Source organism: Arvicanthis niloticus, chromosome 1 (assembly GCF_011762505.2).
Source record: "Arvicanthis niloticus isolate mArvNil1 chromosome 1, mArvNil1.pat.X, whole genome shotgun sequence".
NCBI classification, from domain to species: domain Eukaryota; kingdom Metazoa; phylum Chordata; class Mammalia; order Rodentia; family Muridae; genus Arvicanthis; species Arvicanthis niloticus.
In genome coordinates, this window is record NC_047658.1 from 18,066,497 (window position 1) to 18,090,259 (window position 23,763).

General features: G+C 51.1%; 1 protein-coding gene across 2 annotated transcripts; it reads left to right on the forward strand.

Annotated features, from left to right (window-relative positions):
• Positions 1-8,138: 8,138 nt before the first annotated feature.
• Positions 8,139-23,426, forward strand: Syt3 (synaptotagmin 3). 2 transcript variants are annotated; one of them, XM_034485975.2, is made up of 11 exons: positions 8,139-8,211; positions 8,846-8,989; positions 10,046-10,216; positions 13,636-14,164; positions 15,587-15,959; positions 16,613-16,831; positions 18,704-18,824; positions 18,934-19,105; positions 19,198-19,330; positions 21,952-22,019; positions 22,930-23,426. In XM_034485975.2, the coding sequence occupies exons 3-10, from the start codon at positions 10,066-10,068 to the stop codon at positions 22,015-22,017; spliced, it is 1,764 nt and encodes a 587-aa protein (XP_034341866.1). In that variant the 5' UTR covers positions 8,139-8,211; positions 8,846-8,989; positions 10,046-10,065; the 3' UTR covers positions 22,018-22,019; positions 22,930-23,426. The 2 variants fall into 2 exon arrangements, with proteins under 2 accessions (XP_034341866.1, XP_034341288.1); XM_034485397.1 differs by lacking the exon at positions 8,139-8,211 and having other exon boundaries at positions 8,648-8,989; positions 10,051-10,216.
• Positions 23,427-23,763: the final 337 nt, after the last annotated feature.

Below are 23,763 nucleotides of genomic sequence, written 5' to 3' on the forward strand. Positions count from 1 at the left end.
GAACATGAGTCCTGTGTGCAACAATGCAACCACTCTGCTTCTTCCCTGGACCTTCCCTTTCTCTCATTCAGCCGCCTTTTCCAATTCCATCTCTGTAGGACAAGGAGCATTTTTGACTGCCATGGCCACAGGAACACCTAAGCCCACTTATGTCTCTTTCACTGCCCAGAGACATATACATTGAATGTATGAATGAATGAGTGAACCTCTTGTGTCTAACAATGCAACCCCAGCCCAGTGGACCTTGCCCTTCCTATCCCTGTGAGACTATAGTATGTAGAAGAAGAGAATACAGGCTCAGATCAGGCAGGGCAGCCTGGAAGGCTAAGCAACTAAGACCAGTCTTCATTTCTGTTGCTGTGATAAAACACCATGACTGGGCTGGAGAGATGGCTCAGCGGTTAAGAGCACTGACTGCTCTTCCAGAGGTCCTGAGTTCAATTCCCAGCAACCACATGGTGGCTCACAACCATCTCTAATGGGATCTGATGCCCTCTTCTGGTTGTCTGACATACCAGTGTACTCATATACATACAAAAAATAAAATCTTCAAAAGAAAAAAAAAAAAGACAAAACAACAACACCATGACCACTGCAACTTAGAAAAGATTTATGTGGCCTTTTACTTCCCCAGGGATAAGAATCAGTGGTGGCAGGGGATTGTGCTGCAGGAACAGAAAGCTGATGGCTCCCATTTTAACTGTCATTAGGAATCAGAGAGCAAACTGGGGGTGGCCCAAGTTTTTTAACTCTGAAAGCATGACCCAGAGTTTGGAGAGTTTAGGTGCAGCAAGGCCGCACCTAAACTCTCCAAACAGTGCCACAATTAGGCATCAAGTATTTAATGTCCAAAACTGTGGGGGAACATCTCATTCAAACCACTACACTCATGGTCTCTGAGATCAGTTTCTTTTCTCTTGCCAGTGAAATGGCTCAGTGAAAGTTCTCTGTCCTGGTTAACTGTCAACTCCACACAACTTAGGAGTCATCAGAAAGAAGCCTTATTTGAGAAACTGCCTAGCTCGGATTGTGGATTGTTAATGGCTGTTGCAAGACCCAGCCCACTTGGGTGGTACCATTCCCTAGGCAGGTGGGCCTGGAATTTATAAGATAGCTAAGCAGAAGCCTGGGTCTGCAAGCAAGCTAGAAAGCAACTTTCATCCACAGTTCCTGCCTTCAGGTTCCTGCCTTGGCTTCCCTCAGGAGTGGACTGTGCCTTGGAAGTGTGATCCACATAAGCCCTTTTCTTCCTTCAGTCGCCCTTTGTAACAGCATTTTATCACAGCAATAGAAAAGTAGCCGGAACAACTATCAGTTCTCCAAATTCAGTTCTCTTTTCTCTCTCTGGAACCCAACCTAAGTTCTTAAAAATAAATAAATACATCAGATATACACACAGATGCATACATATATTTCATTTATTATTTGGCAATTTCATATATGTGTATATTGTATTCTGATCACACCTAGCCTCTCAGAACCTCCTCAGACCTCTCTGCTGTCTCTTGCTTCCTCCGGGCATCTCTCCAACACTGTCACTTTCTCTATCTCTCATTCACCTCTCTTATTTCCCCCTCCCCCAATCCTCTGGAACTCTTCTTCCCAACATCTTTCCCCCTCCTACTTTTAGTTTAGTTTAGTTTAGTTTAGTTTTTGGTTTTCGAGAGAGGATTTCTCTTTGTAGCCCTGGTTGTTCTGGAACTTTTTCTGCAGAGCAGGTTGGCCCTGAACTCACAGATATCCACCTGCCTCTGCCTCCCAACTGCTGAGGTTAAAGGTGTGCGCTGCCAGTGTCCAGCATTTTTTTTAACCCACTGAGTTTAATTAGAACTGTATGAGTCTGGGTGTGGTTATTTACTACAGTGAAACAACTTGCAAACAGCTATACTACTAAAGAAAAATGGCTCCCCCTCCACCAATAACCATCAGCCAGCACTTCCTCAGGGAGGGGAGGAGCCTCCTGAGCCCCTCCCACATTCAACTTTTTCTGAGCTTGACTCACCAAACTTCACACCCAACTTTCCGTGTGCGGCCCGCCCCTTCTCTGTCCTGTACATCTCTACCTGGTACATCTCTCCCTGTATCTCTTCTCTCCTCCTCCCTCTCTTCGTATCTATCGCTCTGTGTCTCCATTTCTTCAATTTTCTGCCTCTGTTCCCTGGCTGCTCCCTCTGTCCAGCTGCCAATTACTTCTCTCTGCTACTCCTGCCACCTCTGTCAGGCCATCAGTAACCCTTGGCCACAAGCCCAGGACCCACATTCCTGAGTCAGCACTTTCCTCCAGTTCTACAAATGATGTCAGAACTGCAGCAGTGCTGGCGGCAGCTCTGGAGGGTTTTTTTTTCCTATTTCCCTCTGCACAACCCTGGCAACTTGGCTGACCTCTCTCTTGAGGTTATCTCTAGCTATACTGAACACTGGGAGGGATGGGCAACTATCTCCAGGCAGAGCTGTATATGAATCTGTATAGCTTCTCTTTGAGCCCCAGGACCTAGCTTGGCCCACCTCAAGCACAGGTTTTTCAGGTGAGGTCAGGTGGCATCATGTGAGATTCTCATTAGGCGAGCAGGAATGGGTAGGTGGAGAGAGAACCTCAGGGGATTGTGGGAAGGAAAACAAAGGGATTTGTCCAAACTGGTTCATTTGTTCACCCACTACCCTATCATTTCTTCTTCCAATATTTATTCACAAACACCATCATCCATCATCAGCCCTCGGTCCACCAGTCTTCCCCTCTACCCTTTATCCTTATCTAGCCAGCCATCTGAGTATCATCCATCTCTCCATTCATCTCTATTAGCTACTTTTCTATTGCTGTAATAAAACACCATGACAGCCGGGCAGTGGTGGTGTACACCTTTAATCCCAGCACTTGGGAGGCAGAGGCAGGCGGATTTCTGAGTTCCAGGCCAGCCTGGTCTACAGAGTGAGTTCCAGGACAGCCAGGACTACACAGAGAAACCCTGTCTTGAAAAACAAAATAAATAAATAAATAAATAAATAAATAAATAAATAAATAAATAAATAAAAACACCATGACCAAAAGCAACTTGTAGAAGAATTTATCTGGGCTTTTGGTTCTAGAGGGGAAGGTCTGGACAGCTGAGGAAACCTGGCAGAAGACAACCAGAGGGAGATGCTTAGAGATTATACCTTCAACCACAAACAGGAAGCAGAAAGGAAATTTGAAGGGGACAGAGACCATGAACACTCAAAGCCCTTGGCGAGCAACCCACTTCCTACAGCACAGCTCTGCCTTTAAAAGATTCTGTAATCTCCCTAAGCAGTAGTACCACCAAGGACCAAGTGTTCAAACACATGACCCTCTAAGGGACAATTCTCACTCAAACCACCACATCATCCATCCACCCATCCATTGCTTCTTTATTCATCCCCTTGACTGTTCATTCATTCATTCATTCATTCATTCATTCAACTTGGTGAGTGTTTGTGATAGGTCAGGCACTGTCCAAAGTAGTGAAGATATTGGAGAATGAAGAAGAGCAGCTCCTCATGGCTCCTCACTGACTGAGCCCAGCCCACTTCTACCCAGGCCTCACTCAGACTCTCCCTTTCTCCAAGCATCTCCTCTGTCTTAGTTACTATTCTGTTGCTATGGTGAAACTCTATGTCCAAGGCAACTTTTAAAAGGAAACCATTTAATCCTGGCTTTGCTTATAGTTTCATTATGGTGGGGAGCATAGCTGCAGGCAGGCATAAAGGCCGGGTGACTGAGAGTGACATCTTATCTACGAGTTGTAGGCAGAGAGAGATAGAGACTGATCGTGAATCAGGCCTTTGAAAACTCAAAGCCCACCCTCAGAGACACAGTTCATCCAACAAGACCACACCCACTCCTGCAAAGCCACCTCCTAATTCTTCTCAATTCCACTAACTGAGGACCAAGTTCAACTTGTGATCCAATGGAAACCATTCTCAATCAAACCCACACACCCTCCTCCCTTCATTTCTCTCTACCTTAGATCCTGCCATGCCCCTGAAATAAGCTCACGAGTTCCGAAGCCTCCCTTGACATCTTTCCCAGTACCCTCAACACCCTAGGCTTGTCTGCACAGTCCCAAGATGGCCCTCATCCATCTCCTTGTCAGACCTCTCAATGTTAACTTTCTAAACTTTAAAAAATTTCCTCACATCTTCTGTATGGTGTACACATGCATGCCATGGTACACATGTGTAGATCAGAGGATGACTTGGGAGTGTCTGTAGACATAAATTTTGGCAGCCTATTTTAATAAATGTTCAACCTCCCCTCCAGCCCACCAGCCACCAGAGAGAGTGGAAGAGAAAAGTTATTAGAATACACGGGAAGTGGGCCTGTTTAGAAATAGTTCTTTGGGGGCAAATCCAATCTTTGCTATCAGGATATCAGCAAACACAAATACGAATCAGCAGCTATAGCCCAGTCCTCTTGGCATGAACCAGCAGCCAAAGTTCAATCCTGAAGAAAGTCCAAGCCTCACCAACTGGCCTGGGGCCTCGGACTCAGAAGCAGCAAGAAGCTGCAGGAACCTCAAGAGAAGTTCTTTGGCGAGTTTCTCTCTAAGGCGTCACCACAAGCGGAACTCAGCAGCACAATGTTAGGCAAACCAGTCCATGTGTGTTGTTAGTGAAGAATAGCGAGGTGGAGCAGAGCAAACCGAGGCTTGTGTTCCTGACATCTGTGGGGTCAGATTTGTATGCCTCCACCATGCGTTCTTTCACACGTCTGCTCTACAAAACACCCTTTTACCTGGGTTCGCCAGGAGAACATCATTGATGTAACTGACTTTCCAAAGAAAACAGAAATTTCCACTTCAGGTGTCAGTCCTCTTCTTCCACCATGTGAGTTCTAGGTGGCAAGCTCCTTCACCCACTAGGCCATCTTGTCTGCCTGGAAAGAATTGGTGAATTGAAGAATTGTATTACTTACCTTTTTTTTTTTTTTTTTTTAAATCAAAAAGGATGGCCAGTGCATTTTGTTTCTTGGTTTCCATTTTTCACACCCAGTGACAGAAACACAGAAGGCCCTCAAATATCCTAGATACACATAAAGTCAAGGCTCCAGATTCAGACCCGAATGCAGGGCTTTTATGGACCTGCCTGTGCTTTAAGTAAGACACAGACTTCTATACAGTTTAAAGCTATTGACCTTTAGTTAGACCAGTCTCTCAGCTAGCTCATTTAAACGTAACCTAACTTTTCCACCATCCATCTCTCCCTACAAGAGTTCTCACTCACTACCTGCTTACAGCTCCGTTCTCTCCTTTCTGCTTCCTTCAGTGTCTTCACCCCTCTGTCTCTCTTCAAGTCTCCCCCATCATTGTAGTCTTCTCCTTCTCCCTCTCCCTCTCCCTCTCCCTCTCCCTCTCCCTCTCCCTCTCCCTCTCCCTCTCCCTCTCCCTCTCCCTCTCCCTCTCTCTCTCTCTCTCTCTCTCTCTCTCCCTAGAAGTCCTACTGTCCATTCTTCCAGCCCCAGGTCTGGTCATTAGTTCTTTATTATACAAAATCCCTATTTTGGCCTGAACCAACCAGCAGCAAGACAACACCTGATCATCTCTTAGTGTTGCCTTTGGGCAATAAAGACTCCCTGACCCTCATCTTTTGGGCAGGTGAGGAATAACAAGCATTCGCATATAGAAAACTGGTGATGGGCATAGAAATGGCAATACCAAAATCCTGCCCGCACTTAGCTCTTTGTACAGAATCAGCAATTGAAGATACTGGGGCACACCTTCGAACAATGTAAAGAAAGGTCACCCCAATAAGACCCAAAGTGACTGTCAAGTGACCTCAGCCATTTCAGATCTATGTGAGTGGGTAGGGTCCTTGCCCTCTGGGACCTTCTTCCCTTCTCTCACTTGTCAAATGCAGCTAAGGATCAAATGAACAAGTATAAGTACTAGTTATGGCAGCACCAAACACTAACTGATGGAAAGCGTCTTAGCTCTACCTCCGAGCCCCTCACTGGGCAATTCTAGGCAGGCCTCTACCACTGAATTCCACCCCTAGTCCCTTACCTGAGAAGCACTAGACAGGTGCTCTACACTGAGCTCATGGGTGGCTCTAGGCAAGCAGAACTCAGGATAATTTAATTTAATCTTCAAAACAATGATGCAGTATCTGATTTTTTAAAAACTATCATTTTCAGACCCAGGAGAAAACTCCACCAGTAAAGTGCTTACTGAGCAAACACGCTATGAGTTTGATCCCCAGAACAGTATAAAAATCCAGGTGTGATGGTGGGCGCCTACTTTAATCTCAGCTCTGGGAGGTAGAATCTCAGCTCTGGGATGTAGAAGCAGCTAAGATGCATGGAGCTCACAGGTCAGCAAAAAAAAAAAAAAAAAAAAAAGATAGATGTCACCCTGACACGTGTACATCACATGTGCATGAATTCACACACACATACATGAACCCATGTGTACCAATTATCATCATCTTTGGGGGGTGTAGTGGCACTGGCTGGCAGTAATAGCACTCAAAAAGCTGAGGCAGGAGGATTACTAGTTCTCATCTGGTTTGGGCTTCATAGTAAAACCTAGTGTCCAAATTGTTTTTTGTTTGTTAGTTAATTAAAAAATCATCCTCACTTTTAAAGAGAGGAGCTGAGGCAGTTAGAAACTAAAACCCAGCAGAAGTTGCACAGTGTGCTGAGCTGGCATTTGAACACACATGCATTTTCCCAAGTTGCACAGATGGCTAGTTCTTGCTGCAGCTGCCTCGCAGTATCTGAGCTGCCTGAGACTCAGTGTTTCTTTGAAGATGTGTCATGTGAAGCTGGCAAGCCCATCTGTGTGCACATTTCTGCGTGTGTGTCACCGCCTGGTCAGGCTGAGCTGCATGGCAGGGATGGCACTGGCTGGGCACTGAGGGCATTCACACCTTTGGTGGGCAGGCACCTGTGCTTGCTTCCGTGAGAGGACGCTAGAAGCATACACGTGGGACCCTGGGTGGAGTCAGGAATCTTTTTGGAGGCATCTGACATATAATAACTGCAAATTGCATGCATAGGTTACCAGGTGGGGGACAATTTAGTTAAAAAAGGTTGCTTTGAACCCAGGGTCTCAGACATGCTCAGCAAACACTGGTGTACTAGGCTAATAGCCCAGGCGCCTTACTAGGAGAGTATACCAGACAAGGGCTCTACTTCTCAGCAATGCCCCCTGCTCCTCGGAGGATTCTAGACAGGCGCTCTCCGGCTGCACTGCATCCCGGGCTCTCTATTTATTTTTGGACATGGTCTCACCCATCTGTGGAGGCTGGCCTTGAACTCATCTGTAGCCCAGGCTGACCTGTACTTGCTTATCCTCTTCCCTCAGCATCCAGAGAGACTGGGATGAGAGACCTCTGCCATCAGGCCTTGGAGGTTGTGTTTGTTTCGTATAACTGATTGGAGGAAAAGGGAGGGCAATAGCAATTGAGGGAGACAGGGACTTCCAAGCCACCCCTCTGGGCTGCTTTTGTGTAGATCAGGACCTCACCGGAAGAATTAAATCTCCATGGGCCTCAATTGTTCTGTGAAATGGGAATGCCTTGATTGTGTTCATCCGTATGCCAAGGTGAAGATTCCATGCTCTTCCAAGCTCTTAACTCATTACATTGGTAACAGTGAGTGGCAATTTTCATTAGCTGCTATTAACAAGGTAAAAACCGGATGCTCTGCGCCCTTAAGTAGTCGTTAAGCACCTACTTGGTGCCAGTGCTTGATGCACATTGACTGGTTTCTCAAACCCTTAGGGGCCTTAGGAGATCATCCCTTAGGAGATAATTTTATTGTATTTTGGTGGACATCAGGATTTGAGATGCTAAGAGTCTCAGGGGACTAGGGCAGGATTCAAATCCAGTGCCTGTGTCTCTACCTAAAACCTGAGACCTACTGTGGCCAGCTTTCAGTCCTGCCTGCTCAGCTGTAAACTCAGGTCTTGCTCCCTGGAGGAAGGAGTTTTTGTGGCCTGGGACCTTTGAATCCTAACCTTCTAGGTCCCTCAGGTGGCCTTTCACTGGGGTGAAATTGCAACCGTAGTCCAGGGAGGTGCACACTAAGGCCATACTGATTTTGGCTTTTGGGTTGCATGAGCTGGCGGGGGAGGAGGGGAAAGGGTTTGGGAGGAGCTGAGGAGATGCGACAGGGGTGGGGAGGAGCCAGGCGGGCACCGCGGCAGCGGGCGGGCGGGCGCGCGCGCGCTCGGGGCTGCGGCAGCCAGGGCTCCGGTGAGTCCGCCCCTCCCCCTCCCCCGCCCCCGCCCCAGCCTCATCCCAAGGGGGCGGCCCCAAGTGGGGGCGCGGAGGTCGGTGCAAAGAGGGGCGCATCTGGAGCTGGGGAGCTGAGTCTGCAGTGCCAGCTGGACGCCCCAGGGGAGGGGCACGTGGCCCTGGAAAAAGGGGGATCTCGATTCCAATACACCTGGGTGCACTTCACCCTCGTCCACTCATCCCCAGAGTATGGGGATTAGTGACCCATCTCATGACCTCTAAGTGATTAGAGCCACGTGACCTCTAGAGGTCTTGGACTCCGTTCCCCTCTCCTGCAGCGTCTTGGGACCCTGACATTTTAACCCTTCCAGCACCCCTCCCCAAAAAATCCCATCTTCTGCAGACCGGAGACGCATTGAGGACTTCAACTCCCAGCAGTCCTCGCAGCCCTGGTGCGATAAAACTGCAGTAGCACTAGCAGCAAGACCAGCTGGGAGTTGTAGTCCCTAAGCTTTTAACTAGCTGCTGGGGGCACGGAGGTGGGAGGGGGCGGCTGGACCTCATCGGGGTCATCTGGGGTCGCTCAGCTACTTCCAGTGGGGCAAGATGCAAAGCTTGGGCTGAATTTTTCCCTCCCGGTTTGGGTCCCTAGATCAGTCATCAGCCCCCCTTCTTGCCACCTGGCAAACGTGGGGACCGGTCCGCAGCGGCTAGGCTCGTCCACCCTGCAACCCCCATGGGCTACCGCCCCCCGCCGCCTCGGCTGCCACCCAGGACAAGGCAGGGGTAAGCACAGGTGAGTCTGACCCTGGCGGAATGGCAGTCAGTCTTCCTCAACAGCCCCCCTTCTTCTGACTGTCTGGCCCTCGTTCTTTCCCTCGGAGGGGGGGGGGGCTTTTCCCACCCATGTAATGTCTAGCTAGCCCAAACCTTGTGTCACTCACTCCTTTCCCACCTCCACCTCTCTCTCTTGGTCCTCTCTCCCTCTCTCTCTCTCTCTCTCTCTCTCTCTCTCTCTCTCTCTCTCTCTCTCTCTCTCTCTCTCTCTCTCTCTCTCTCTCTTCTGACCATGCATCTGTCTGTCTGTTTCCAACTCTCTTCTCACGCCTTGTATCTGAGGTCTCCAGCCATTGTCTGGCTGTCCAACCTGAAATGCAGCATCCTTTCTCTCTCTTCTGCTGTACCTGTCTCTCTTTGGAAGGTATTCCTGCCCACACCCCTGCCTTCCTTGTTTCACTTCTCTCTGTGTGCACCATGTCTCGGATGTAATGAAGTACACACTGTTCCCCAGCCTCTCTGCCCCGAACCTCTATACTCTGCATTCTGTGTCTCTTTCCCTGGCTACCGGACTTCACTTGGTCCTCTCTCTTATCTCCATCTGTCCTCTCAGCTCCTGTTCTCTCAACTCGGGGTTTCTGCCCCACACCTGACTCTCCTTCCTCTGACCCTCCAGCAGCTTGCCACCCTTACCCTCCCACCAGTGCCATTCCAGCTGCCCAAAAGGCTTTTACCTGCCACAATCAGGCTGCCCACTAACGATGGCTGCCTTCAACCGACCACTTTGAGTCTCAGAGTACCTGTCCTGACTTTCAATCTGTGGCCCCCTGGGGGCACATTCTGTTAGTCTGAGAGTGCCCTGCCTTTTGGTGTGGCTCTGTTGATCTGTTTGCTCCTTAACTGCTCTCATTGGCTGGTGACCCCAAGAAGTGACTATAACATGTCATTTTCATCCTCTAATCCTGGCCCCCGAGCCACCACCCTCTGGCCTTTGCCCCTTTACCAGACCTTCTCCCTCCTTCTCCCTGTACCTGTTCCTGTCTCCATCTGCATCTCTGCCCACTCCACTCTTAAGTGTAGGATCACCTGGCCACTATGTCTGGGGACTACGAAGATGACCTCTGTCGGCGGGCCCTCATCCTGGTCTCAGACCTCTGTGCACGGGTCCGAGATGCTGATACCAATGACAGGTGTCAAGAGTTCAACGAACTGCGAATCAGAGGATACCCCCGGGGTCCGGATGCAGGTCAGAACCCCAGCTGTCCTACCCAACTGCACAACAGCAAAGACTTGGGAAGGTCAGAGCAGAGCCGCTCAGCCTTCCACCCCCTTTATGGCTAGCCCCATTGAGAGCCCTGCCTCTATCTTTGCTGCTGCGTTGTCTCCAAACCACTAAAATGGGAGAAATATCTGTGTGTTATGGACCAACATCCATCCCCTGACCTTGGAGTTTTGTCCTGTAGATCTACCCCTTCCTAATTGCAGCCATGAAATATCCCCATCAGAAATCATGAATTTTTTTTTTTTTTGAGGTGAAGAGAAAGTTGGGGATCTGATAAGGCATTATGGAGGCCTGGTTGGTCTCAAACTTGAAATAACCCTCCTGCCTCAGTCTCTCAGGTAGTGGGATTATGGACACTAACCACCACAGCTAGCTCTAGAAGAATTAATTACACCAAAAAGCTACAGACTAAATCAAAGGCAGAGTCCAGGAGACAGGAGGTCTGACTATCCAGTGTTCCCTTCCAGTAAGGTCACAGGTCATCTTTGATTGTCCCATTATATTGGTATGTGACTCATTACCCACCAGAGAAGCTCCCCCAAACCTTAGTGCTTAGGGTTTTGGTTGGAGTCTGGGCATGTGATACATGTATTAGCTTTTGTGTCACTGTGGCCAAATTCATGATGGAAACAAAGGAGGGGAGATTTACTGAGCTCACAGGTTCAGAGGTGAGGCAGTGGGGTTCAGCAATGCAGTCACGTGGACTAGAAAAACAGGACCCTGGGGATGCTGGTTCTACCTGGCTTTCCTATTTTACTGCATTTGGGTCTACAGGGCATAGGACAGTGCTGGCTGTACTCAGGGTGGGTCTTCCCCCTCCATGAGTTCTCTCTGGAAATGTCTTTGCATACGTAGACGTGTGTGCATGCATTTGGAAGTCAGAGAACTCTTTAAGAACCGTTCACTTTTTTATTTTTATTTTATGTTCTACATATTTTGACTGCATGTATATCTGTGTACCACAAATCTACTGATGCCCTCAGAGGCCAAAAGAGGCTGTCTGATCTTCTGGAACTAGAGTTACAGATGGTTGTGAGCCACTGTGTAGGTGCTAGGAATTAAATCCAGGTCCTCCCCAAGAGTAGCAAGTGCTCTTGACTGCCAGCACATACCTTTCAATTTTTTGAGACAGGGTCTCTCATTGGTCTGAAATTCATCAAGTGGGGTTAGCTGCATGTCCAGTGAGCCCAGAGATATGCTTGTCTCTGTCTCTGTGGGTTTTGGGATTACACATGTGTACCACCATGCCTGGCTATTTTCATGTGGGCTCAGGAGATCAAATTCAGGTCCTTTTGCTTGCAGGACAAATATTTTACTGACTGAGCCATCTCCCCAGCCCCTTGTTTTGCTTCTTGATACAGGGTCTCACTCTGTAACCCAGACTGACCCGGAACTCATTATGTAGCCCACATTGGCCTTAAACTCACAGCAATCCTCCTATCTTCACCCCTAGGTACTAAAATGACAGACACGAGCCACCCACACCTAGCTCCTAGGTAGTTCTAACTCTAGCCTAACTGACAATGAGGAGCAAGCATCACACGTGGATGGGACGGACTGTGTGTGTGGCAGCCCTGAGTCTTTAGTTCTTCCAGCAATAGGCTTTGGGCTCAACGTCATTTAGCATTGTCCTTGACTGCCTAGCATGGCCCGAGACAACAGGATGGACATCTCAAGAGCTTGGAGCGCTCAGATGTGTGCCTGTTCTGGCAGGTTCCCACCTAGAGGCTGGTCAGGCTTGGAGAGAGTGTATCTTTTGCTTTAGGCACACAGCTGCTCTGGCCTTGCACTCTCTGGGCTGTGTAGGCAGGCATGGGGAACAGGAGAGGCTTGAAGGATCCAGAGTTCTCAGATGGGGATCTTATACTGGCAAGGTTAGAAGCATCTGGCCAGTTTGCTGCATGACTCCCATGCCCTGGTCCTTCCCAGGACTGCTAAAATCCTGGACTCTGGTTTCAGTAGCATCTAGGGCTCTCATAGGAAGGGTGGCTGTGTAGGCAGGAGCACACCAAGGGAGGTGGCTAGATGAAGCTCAGAGTCCTTGCAGCAGTACCTGGCACACGTTCCCAAGACTTCCCTTTTCCCCACAGCCTCCGTCTTCTCAGCTGGGACATGAGATATATCATATTTAGGTCACACAGTAGCATGAGGATTAATGTCACACCCTGATTTTGCTTCACCAGGTGACATAGCACTAAGAGGTGTTTCCTTCTTTCTCACTGTTACCTGAACACAGCAGTTATGGTTGGATGTCTCAGCTGGCAGTGACTGAGTTACCTGGCCCCACCCAACATGGTTCTCCATACACAAAGAGCCAGGACTCATTCTTGTTCTAACTCCAATCACAGGAGTCGCCTCCAAGATAAATTCTCACAGCCTAGAGAGTTACATCCATGAAATCCTTCTCCTGGTATCATTAGAAAAGAAGCCATAAGCCATAAAACCCCACTCCTAGTACTAATTACTGAAAGAGCCATAAAATATTGGTTGTAAGAAATGGGCTGTGCTGGGCTTTCGCAGTAAAACAGGGTTGCATATTACTGGCATTCAGAAGGTACCAGTTAGCATGTTATATCATGTGACCACAGTCATGAGACGGATTTTCTGAATAAGGAAGTCTATGTGGGGCCACTATTCACCAAAAAGTAATAATGTGTGAAAATAGGAACTTAGGTTTTGAGATGTGACACCTGTGATGTATGAGTGTGTGTTTGTGTGGAGGAGTTTGTGCGTGTGTGCCCTGTACACAAGGGAAGCCAGAGGTCAAGCACAGATGCTATTTCTCAGGCACAGTCTACTTTGTTTTTTGAAACAGACTCACTGTTCACTAAGTAAGCTAGAGTGACTGGCCATATCCTGTGTCTCTGGACCTCCACTTCCTGTTGTCAGAATGAAACTGATATGTTATTAATCTCCCAGGGTACCCTGAGGTACCAGTTAAATTGTCACATCTCAACAAATGTTTGCTATTGTATTCTTCTACCTGTCATTTGCCTTCATTGCCGTCAACTGCAACAAAGAACAGAGTTGATTCATCTCACTTGCCAAACACAGAGTGTAAGCCTCGTAGAAGTTAAGGTGGATTTCCAAGGACAGATAGCAAAATTTCCCCTGAATTGTCTCTGAGCTTTTGGGGGTCTTGTTCTTCAGAAATGCCCTGTGATGGAGAAGCAACATGAGCTAGAGAGACCGAAACCTGGACGCAGTCTTCAGGACCTGCTGCCTATAGAATGTGACCCCACGGGCTCTGTAAAACAACCATTACAAAGCAGTTCAACCATAGCAGAAGCATAGAGTTCAAACTCAGTCATACTGAGAAAGTAGTCGGGGCATCACTGACCTGACCCCTCATGACCCATGACCTCTCCCTTCACTCTTTCCAGACATTTCCGTGAGCCTGCTGTCAGTCATCGTGACATTCTGTGGCATCGTCCTCTTGGGTGTCTCTCTCTTCGTGTCCTGGAAGTTATGCTGGGTGCCCTGGAGGGACAAAGGAGGCTCAGCAGTGGGCGGTGGCCCCCTGCGCAAAGACTTAGCCCCTGGGGTTGGGCTAGCAGGCCTGGTAGGAGGTGGTGGGCACCATCTGGGAGCCAGCCTAGGTGGCCATCCCCTGCTGGGTGGCCCACACCATCATGCACACACAGCCCACCATCCACCATTTGCTGAGCTGCTGGAACCAGGTGGCCTGGGGGGCTCTGAGCCTCCAGAACCTTCCTACCTGGACATGGACTCATATCCAGAGGCTGCTGTGGCCTCTGTGGTAGCTGCTGGGGTCAAACCAAGCCAGACATCCCCTGAGCTGCCTTCTGAGGGTGGAACAGGCTCTGGACTGCTCCTTCTGCCTCCCAGTGGTGGGGGCTTACCCAGTGCCCAGTCCCATCAGCAGGTCACAAGTCTAGCACCCACCACCAGGTGAGAAAAGACATTGGGCTTGGGGCTTCACTATGTAATTCTGCTTCTTTGTCTCATTTCTATCTGTGGCTCTTCTGATACCAGAGTCAGGACAGGTAATGCTATACTGACTCCTGGATGCTAGGGAGGATGAAATGGAGGCCTAGACTCCCAGACTTAGGAAGAAGGGAGCAGGGCCTTGAATTCTTCTTGGTCAGGCTACAGAAGAGTAGGGTGGAGACAAGGATCCATGGTTAGAAGCTAGTATAGTAGTATATGTGGTATCCCAGCCATTTCACAGGCTAAGACCAGAAGATCTAGTTTTTGAGGCTGGTCTGGGCAACTTAGTGAATCCCTATCTTGAAGTAAAAAATAAAAATAAGATGGGGGTGTAGCTCAGTGGGAGAGCCCCTGCCTAGAATCCCCTAGTGAGGGAATGAGAGGATGCGGCTGAGTTGTAGAATCCTCTCAGTGAGGTGCCAGGGTGTGATTCTGCAGAAAAACACTGGCCTGGCTTGCAGAAAGCCCTAGGTTCAGTCTCAGTACTGGAGTGGGGATGGTTTCTGGGGCATAGGCAAATATTGGTCCTGTGCAGTGTAAGCTATGATTAGTAATCTGGACCTCATTCTTCCTCATTCTGTGTGTGTAAGCTTAGGGTCTGGTGGAGTTGGGCCTCAGATACATACTGTGTCCAGGCCTCTGTCCGCAGGGCTCTGACAGTCCAAGGGGTACACGTTAGGGAGACAGGAAAGCATCTCTGGAGACTGCCAAAGCTTGGAGGAAGCTGAGAATTTCCTGGAGGTGGAAGTACTTTGATAGACACTGGTATGGTGGGGAAGCTAAGACGTGGTGCAGGTAGGCATCTGTACACATTTCAGGCAGGAGAAAGCAAGAGCAGAAGACACCAGGTTCGTGGTGGGGAAAGCCAGGAGGCAGGTAGGCAGGAGATCAAATCTGGACAAAGCCTGGGACATGAAGCTGTGGACACCAAGAAGTGGCAGGTGGAAAGGCTGTATCCTGAGGGCACTGGGGAGCCACAGCAGGGCTGGGAGCCAAGATGGAGAGGTGCCAACTCTTGAGCCATCTAGAGAGGGAGAAATGAAGCCCAGGCAGGGAGAGGACAGGCTGAGCCCCAAACCAAGCATTATTGATGGGCTAGGGAGATAGGGGGCCAGGCCCAAGATGACTTTGAGATATCAGGATAAAAAGGACATCTGGCCACCAACTTGAGTGCTGATGATCTTGAGGTCTGGCTGGGGCTAGTTCAGAAATGCAGACGACACCCCTGCTGCAAATGGGAAAGTTGAGGTTAAGAAAGCACAGGTGTCTTATCCAAGGTCAAATAACTAGTCAAGGGCAGGGTTGCAGGTACAAGGCTCGGAATCAGATGGAATCAGATGCCACTCAGATCTGAACCTCACTTTGGTCTTCCCTGACACATAGGTACCCAGCCCTGCCTCGGCCCCTCACCCAGCAGACCCTGACCACCCAAGCAGACCCAAGCAGTGAGGAGCGACCACCTGCACTCCCCTTACCCCTCCCGGGTGGAGAGGAAAAAGCCAAGCTCATCGGTCAGATCAAGCCAGAGCTGTACCAGGGCACTGGACCCGGTGGCCGGCGAGGCGGAGGCTCTGGGGAGGCAGGGGCACCCTGTGGCCGCATCAGTTTTGCCCTCCGGTACCTCTATGGTTCTGACCAGCTTGTGGTGCGGATCCTACAGGCCCTGGATCTCCCAGCAAAGGACTCCAATGGGTTCTCAGACCCCTACGTCAAGATCTACCTGTTGCCTGATCGCAAAAAGAAATTCCAGACCAAGGTCAGGGGCAAGGGGGCAAATTTCACAGTGTGTGTGTGTTTGCCTGCGTGTGTGTGTGTGTGTGTGTGTGTGCACTCACGTGAGTGTGAGTGTGTACATGTGCGTGTGTGTGTGTGCGTGCGTGTGTGTGTGTGTGTGTGTGTGTGTGTGTGTGGTCCACCAGGTTTGAGAGAGGGGGCTAGGGAGGACTCCTGCATCTGAGGGAAGAAGGCTGAGGTCTGTATCGAGTCTGAGGAAGACCCCTGGGTCAGGAGAAGGAGCTGGGATCTGGACTTGTGGGTTTAGGGGAGGAATTCTGGTGTCTTCATCTCTGGGTCTGAAGGAGGAAGGCAGGGGCCTGAAATTGGGTCTGAGAAAAAAGGATTTAGAGAAGGTTGGGTCTTAGGGAGGACGGCTGGGGTTTGAATCTCTGGGCCTGAAAGAGAAGAGCTAGGGAGGACCTCCATGTCTTCAGGAGGAGGGCAGAGTATAGATCAGTATAGGAAAGGGCTGAAATCTGTATTCTGAGTCTGAAAGAGGAGGCTTGGGAGGTCCCCTGGGTCTGAGGAAGGAGGCTGGATCTGGACACTCAGGGCAGATATGGGATACATGGCCTACTGGTTCTGGGAACAAGGCCAGTGGACATCATATCTGTCTCTGCCTCCATCCCCCAGGTGCACAGGAAGACACTGAACCCCATCTTCAACGAGACGTTTCAGTTCTCAGTACCCCTGGCCGAGCTGGCACAGCGCAAGCTGCACTTCAGTGTCTACGACTTCGACCGCTTCTCGAGGCATGATCTCATTGGCCAGGTGGTTTTGGACAACCTGCTGGAGCTGGCTGAACAGCCCCCCGACCGCCCGCTCTGGAGGGACATCCTGGAGGGTGGCTCGGTCAGTGGCTCCATCCACAACGGGCCCTGGCACCAGCTCTCCTCTCCGCATGCTCAGATCCCCGTGCCACTCTCCCTCCTCACACTGGGACTTTCCACCTCCTTATTTCCCATCCCAGAGTGTCGCAAGCACTATTCTGAGGGGATATGGCAGCCACAGAAGCTAGGATGATAGAGGAACTTGAGGGGGTCTCTTCCCTTTCTAGCTTTATGAAAACTATAGTCAGGCCCTAAGCCTAGCTTCCCCATCTTGTCTCCCACCCAATACTTCAGGACATCACACTACAGCACTGTGACTTTTGCCCTCTGGCCCAGGTGTCACTAGCCAACTCATTCTCCCCTCCCACTTCCATAACTTTCCCTCTCAACAGCCCCTTGTTCATTTCCAGACTTCCAGCTACTGAGGCCCTCTCTGAAGGTCTTAATTCTTCAAACACCCCTTCAAACCCTTCTGTATCCTTTCTTTCTGTCTTTTTGAGGTTCCTTGGGAATCCTACCGCCTGGATCTTCAGACATCTGATATACTGGGTTCCCCCTACTTCTCATAGCATCAGATCAAAGAGCCCATACCCTTGACTCTCTGATTTTATGGCCCCTGGCATGAGGCCTCTCATTCCCCTGCGGTCCCAGTGACATGCCCAGGCCTGGCTGAGTGTCCGGAGCCCTTTGGTCCTCAGGCCTCATACCCAATCCAGTTCCCATCTGTGATCCCTACCAGTTTTGGGGAGCCAGGAGGGGGCAGTTCTGAGCTTCAGTCTTCTCGTGTGTCAGGGATATGGATGAGGCAGGTCCCTGTAGCTCTTCCATAAGGAATTCTTCGTGGTCAGCTTGCTTGTCCCTCGGTCTCCAGGACCTAGGACTCACATTCACGCTGCTGCCACCTGAAGTGTCCACTTGAGAGCCTTGCTCTGGCTCCGCCCCGTCTCCTGCCCAACCCCCTTTCTTACCTGAGGCGGTTGCTCACCCTCTCATCCATTCATTCCCCCACCAGAGTGGAGAAACAGAGACAGAGAGGCCTAGAGAAGCAAGTGCCAAGGTGGGAGCAGACGCTCAGTCAGAGGGGACAGGGTTGGTGGCTGGAGACCACAGAGAAGAGACAGATTGAGCCATGCACAGAGCCTTCCGGCATGGCAAGATTGCTGGAGAGCACAGAAGACACACGAAAACCAGGAGGAAGCTTCCAGGGAGGCTTCTTCCTGAACACTCTGGAATGAAGGCGTGGTCAGAGTCCGGTGGGACCCATGGCCCAGGGCCTCCAGCCTCTGACACACACTAATCTAGACCCTGCTCACAGCTCACTGCTGTCAAGGCCTTTGCCCAGGCTGTTCTCTCTGCTCATGAAACCTTTCCCCCTCAGCCTGGTTTCTTTCCTGAGCCATCGTTGTCTCCTGTGAGGCCTGAAGTCCCGTGTGTTCCCCTAACTCTGGGCCTGGCATGACTGCTCCCACTTCTCCATAGGTCTCTACCTCAGTCTCTGACTACTTTTCTCTATTTTGGCCTTTGTCTCTCCTGCCCACCAGGTCAGCGCCCTACTCTCCCTGTCTATCCCCCCACCTCCTGCCTGCCTATTCCTCTGGGTTTCTGTCTCTCTCTGATCTCTATCCATGTCCTTCTCTCTCTGCCTCTGTCCACACTCTCTCAGTTCCCGTCTCTCTCTTGCCAATTCTCTCTCTCCCTTTCCCTGGTCTCTGGGCCCCGCCGGCTTCTCCACAGAACAAAACAGGCTTTGATGGTGAGCATCTGTAGCAGGGAAGCTGTGTGGCCTTGGCCGAGAGTCAGACCACTCAGTACATGGGAACCTAGCAGTGGTGAAGGTGGAGCGGAGGGAGCTTAGCGGAAAGATGGTCAGGCTGCCCTCTGTTTCCCACTGCAGGAAAAGGCAGATCTTGGGGAGCTCAACTTCTCACTCTGCTACCTCCCCACGGCCGGGCGCCTCACCGTGACCATCATCAAAGCCTCTAACCTCAAAGCAATGGACCTCACTGGTTTCTCAGGTGTGTCTGGGTGCAGGAAGATTAGGGTCTGAGAGAGGAGGGCTTGAGGCCTGAGCCCCTGGGCCTGAGGGAGAAAGCCCCTGCTCAGTCCCCTGGCTTCTCTGTACAGACCCCTATGTGAAAGCCTCTCTGATCAGTGAGGGGCGGCGTCTGAAGAAACGGAAGACCTCCATTAAGAAGAACACACTGAACCCCACATACAACGAGGCCCTGGTGTTCGATGTGGCCCCCGAGAGCGTGGAGAATGTGGGTCTCAGCATCGCAGTGGTAGACTATGACTGGTGAGAGGCACCCACGAGGTGGGACAAGGTGCGGTTGGAGGTGGCTGGTTGACTCCCCTGACCTTTCCAGTAATCGCTCTCCCAATCCCCAGCATTGGCCACAATGAAGTGATCGGGGTGTGCCGCGTGGGTCCAGAGGCTGCCGACCCACATGGGAGAGAACACTGGGCAGAGATGCTGGCTAACCCCCGGAAGCCTGTGGAACACTGGCACCAGCTAGTGGAGGTGAGTGGAGGCTGCCTCTGCCATGCATGGGCACCAGGAGTCCAGTGAGGGCCCAAGCTGCCTGAGTCTGACGCTATGTGAGCTAGGAGCCAGTCACTCTACCTGCCTTCTGTTTCCTTTCCCGGTTCTCCGGCCTGTGGTTAGCAACGATGGTGAGGGCCACTATGAGGATTCAGTTTGTTGAGTGTTCAGCAGCGGCCAGCTGCTGCTCTTTCCCACAGATGCTAAACACAAAATGTAGGAAGGAACTGGGTGATAAACCGTTCCCCCCCCTCCCCCAGAGCGAGGTGTGAATATTAGTAGATGGTGGTGTAAAGCTGAGAACGATTTTTTGAATGAATAAGAAAATATCAGGCAGGAGGGCATGGCTCAGCGACAGAGCACTTGCTTGTCATGTGTACCACAACACCACAACACCACTTACAACAGCAACACATATTCAAAAGGCAACATAACGAAGTGTCACGGGGTAGTGGCCGTTGCAAAGACCACTGTGTGTTGGTTTCTTGCCTCGGACCTGTGGTCTGAGTCTTTTGAGGTAGAAGGACTTCCATACAGGCCCTGGGAGAGCATTCTGGAAGAGAGGGTGGGCATTGGGAGGGGCTTAGAAGGAGATCCAGGTGGGCAAGGTGAGGAGGGGACACAGGTCAGAGGGCTGAGCAGCTGTGGCCACTTTTAGAAAAGAATGTAACTTCTGTGTATGGGTGCTTTGCCTGCTTGTGGGTCTGCAAACGGTTCACACATAGTGCCTGCAGAAGTCAGAAGAACAGGGTGTCAGATGCCCTGGAATCAGACTTACAGATGGATGTGAGCTGCCGTGTGCTTGCTGGGAACAGAACCTAGGTTCTCTGGAAGAGCAGCTGGTGCTCTTAACCCTTAACATCTCCAGCTCCAACCAGTGGCCATTCTTGATTTAGAAACTGTGCAACTGCTTCTCGGTCTTGCCAAGCTGTTTATAATAGCCTCTTGGGGCTGGAGAGAATGGCTTAGTCAGTACTTGCAGTGCAAGCGTGAGGACTGTGTTTAAATCCCTAGAGTAAAGGTAAAAATCAGGTCCGGAGTCACACCCTAAAACCCAGAGGTGAGAAGAGAGAGACAGGAGAAACCCTGGGGCTCACTGGCCAGACACCATAGGCTAACTGAGGAGCCCCAGATCCCGGTGAAAGACTTGGTCTCAAAACACGAAGTGGAGCTGGGGAGATGGCACAGTTAGTAAGGACCTTTGCTCTGCAAGGATGTGGACCTGAGTCTGCATTCCCAGCACCCACGGCTGCCATGCCTGTCTGAGTCTGCATCCCCATGACCCACAGCTTCCATGCCTGTAACCACAGTGTCTAGGGGAAGGGACCGCCAAGACCTGGAGCTCCCATGCAGCCAGCCTAGCTGAAGTGGTGAGGTTCTGGTTCTGGGAGAGACCCTGTCTCAAGGCAATTAGGGAGAGAGCAGCACCAGAGGACCCTCATCCTGCTCTGGGCTCCGTATGTGCACAGGCATGTATACACATAGATATGAGCACCTGTACACACATATACACATCACACATACAGTACACACATGCACAGCCCACTCAGCACCACACAAAGCTACACATGTATACACTATGTACCTACACATGTATATACCACACACACACACACACACACACACACACACACACTCATCCTTGGGTTCACAGAAACTGTCAATGGTGACCATTTTCTCTGCAAAGACATCCACTTTGAAAATATTGACAATTTTGCGTCCACTGAAGCCAAGAAAAGTCAAATTACTATAAGTTCTGTTTAGAATAATGTAGATTTCAGTACCTTAATCTTTGTTTCTTGATAGTTTTTCTATTACTTTGGTGTTCTAAGGAAAATTCCACCCTGAAACACTGTATAAAGCTGGTACGGTCTCACACCTGTAAGACCTCTCGGGAGGTAGACACAGCGAGTCTGCCTTAAGTTTTAAGTCAGCCTGGACTACAGAATGAGTTCCAGGTCAGCCTGGGCAATGGAATGAGTGAGTCTGAGTCTGAGGCTAACCCTAACCCTGAGTCTAAGGCTAACCCTAACACTGAGGCTGAGGCTAACCCCAAGACAATTCTCTCCACTGAGACTTGCATCCCCCACACACATCCACAAGCCCCTTTTCCAGTGGGTTGAACAGCCAGGCCCAGAGCTCAGGGTTGAGATCCTGAGAGATGAGACCTTTCTGTGAGGACAGAAGCTGTGTCTTCCTGGGCATTCACTGTCTCAACGATCTCCCTCACTCTACTTCTCTGGCAACTTCCAGTGAGCCACACTGCCACCACTAGGTGACACTGCAGGATGGAGACCTTCACTGGAGGGTGGGGCTTCAGTGTGCTGAGTGTGGCCACAGCCTGACAGCTCTCTGTGGCTCCCCCACCCCCACCCCTGACCTCCTGAGCCCCAGACCTGCCTGCCATATGGCTCCTTTCCAGGACCCTATCTTCCTTGCGTTTTTAGATAGTTATCTTTTGTGCCTCAGTTTCCCCACTGGTAGAATGGATGGTGATACCATCCCCAGCCCAGGGAACTAAGAGAGCATGCGGAGGAGTGGGGCAGAAGCGTCCTGTCCTGCAGGGTAAGAAGGTTGTTCTCTTTCACCTCCGACTCCAGGAGAAGACGCTGAGCAGCTTTACAAAGGGCGGCAAAGGACTGTCAGAGAAAGAGAATTCAGAGTGAGGGTAAGACCCAGAGGAGGGGGGAACCTCTGAGCTCTGCCTGAGGAGGACCTCCAGACTGAAGGAGGACCACTGGGTCTGAGGGATGGGGATGGGGGGGGGGCTGAACTCCTGGGTCTGAAGGAGGCGGCCTGGGTATAGATCCCTGGGTCTGAGGAAGGAGGACTGAGTCTGAGGGTGTGGTGCTGGGCCTAAGGGAGGGAGAGCTGGGCCTGACAGAGGGGGCTGGGCCTGAGGGAGGGGGGCTGGGCCTGGTGGGTCTGAGGGAAGGGGGCTGGGTATGGATCCCTGGGTCTAAGGGAGAAGCACTGGGCCTGGCCCCTTGGGCCTGAAGGAGGAGGACTGGAACTAAGAGAGAGGAACTGGGCTTGAGGGAGAGGGACTGGGCCTGAGGGAGGGGAATTGGGCCTGAGGGAGGGGGACTGGGCCTGAGGGAGGGAGACTGGACCTAAGAGAGAGGAACTGGGCTTGAGGAGAGGGACTGGGGCTGAGGGAGGGGAATTGGGCCTGAGGGAGGGGGACTGGGCCTGAGGGAGGGAGACTGGACCTAAGAGAGAGGAACTGGGCTTGAGGAGAGGGACTGGGGCTGAGGGAGGGGAATTGGGCCTGAGGGAGGGGGACTGGGCCTAACAGACAGGGGCTGGGCCTGAGGGAGGGGGAGGGGTCTGAGGAAGAGGGGCTGGGTATAGATGCCTAGGTCTGAGGGAGGAGCACTGGGCCTGGCTCCCTGAGCCTGAGGGAGAAGGACTAGGCATGAAGGGGGGAGGGTCTGAGGGAGGGGAGCAAGGTGGGGGGGCCGGGCCTGAGGGAGGGGGCTGAGCCTGAGGGAGAGGGGCGAGGTTCCCTCCGAGGTGCTGCTACAACTGCAGTGGTTACATCCTACCCTCTCAGGTCTCTCCTCTTCAATTTTTAGGTCTGGTCGAGGCCTGGGATTGAACCAGGCACCCTCAGGACCCATCCCTTCCTGCCCAGACTGTGAACTCATCTCCTCGAAGCCATAATGTCTGAGCTGCTGGTGCAGGGCTGCCTGGACCTGCCCCTCCTTATCCTGGAGGTGTGAGGCTAGGAGGCAGCAGGCCCAGCTCCCTGTTTCAGGGTGGGAGGTCCTCGGCCTCCATTGTCTGTCTTCTTATCCCCAGAGTTCCCCCTAGAGGCCAGGGGCCATGCATGTCTGGGGACCCCTGCCCCCACTCCTCTGTCTGTCTGTCTGTCCCTTTGCTGTTGTCTAAGTCTTGCTGTTCTGGCCTGTGTCCTCACTGTGAATGTCGACAGACTAATCCTTGATGTCCCCTGAACAGACACCCCCTCCAGCGTCCACCCCTTCTGTCCTTCCATCTGCGTCTGGCCGATCCCCCCCACCCCCGCTGCTATCACCACCAGAAATAAACACACTCTGTGGGTCTCATTCCACCTGGTGCTCCTGTCTCCCTGAGACCAGGAGATGTGCTGGATCATAAGAGTGTGTGTGACAAGGCCACTAAGTGATCTCTCCAAACCTTAGCCTCCAAATGATACAATGCAAACCAAAACAGAAATTTTTACAGATGCAAACCAAAACAGAATTTCCAACTGTTCATTTTGTAGAAGAAGTGACAGAAATTTTTGTGTGCTTCTAAAAAAACTTCCAAAGACAGACTATCCTAGGTAACGGGCAGCTTAGAGGCTAGTTTGGCCTTCCTCTCCTGAGTACAGGACCAGGTGGCCTGCTCTTAAGCAATGACATCCAAGCAGGCGCCTCAGTCAGTGG

Excerpts from the sequence above, each read along its gene's own strand:
- Syt3 (XM_034485975.2), top strand. The coding sequence starts at position 10,066 with ATGTCTGGGGACTACGAAGATGACCTCTGTCGGCGGGCCCTCATCCTG. Across the intron at positions 10,217-13,635 it reads CCCCCGGGGTCCGGATGCAG|ACATTTCCGTGAGCCTGCTG; the intron begins GTCAGAACCCCA and ends CACTCTTTCCAG. Across the intron at positions 18,825-18,933 it reads GGACCTCACTGGTTTCTCAG|ACCCCTATGTGAAAGCCTCT; the intron begins GTGTGTCTGGGT and ends TTCTCTGTACAG.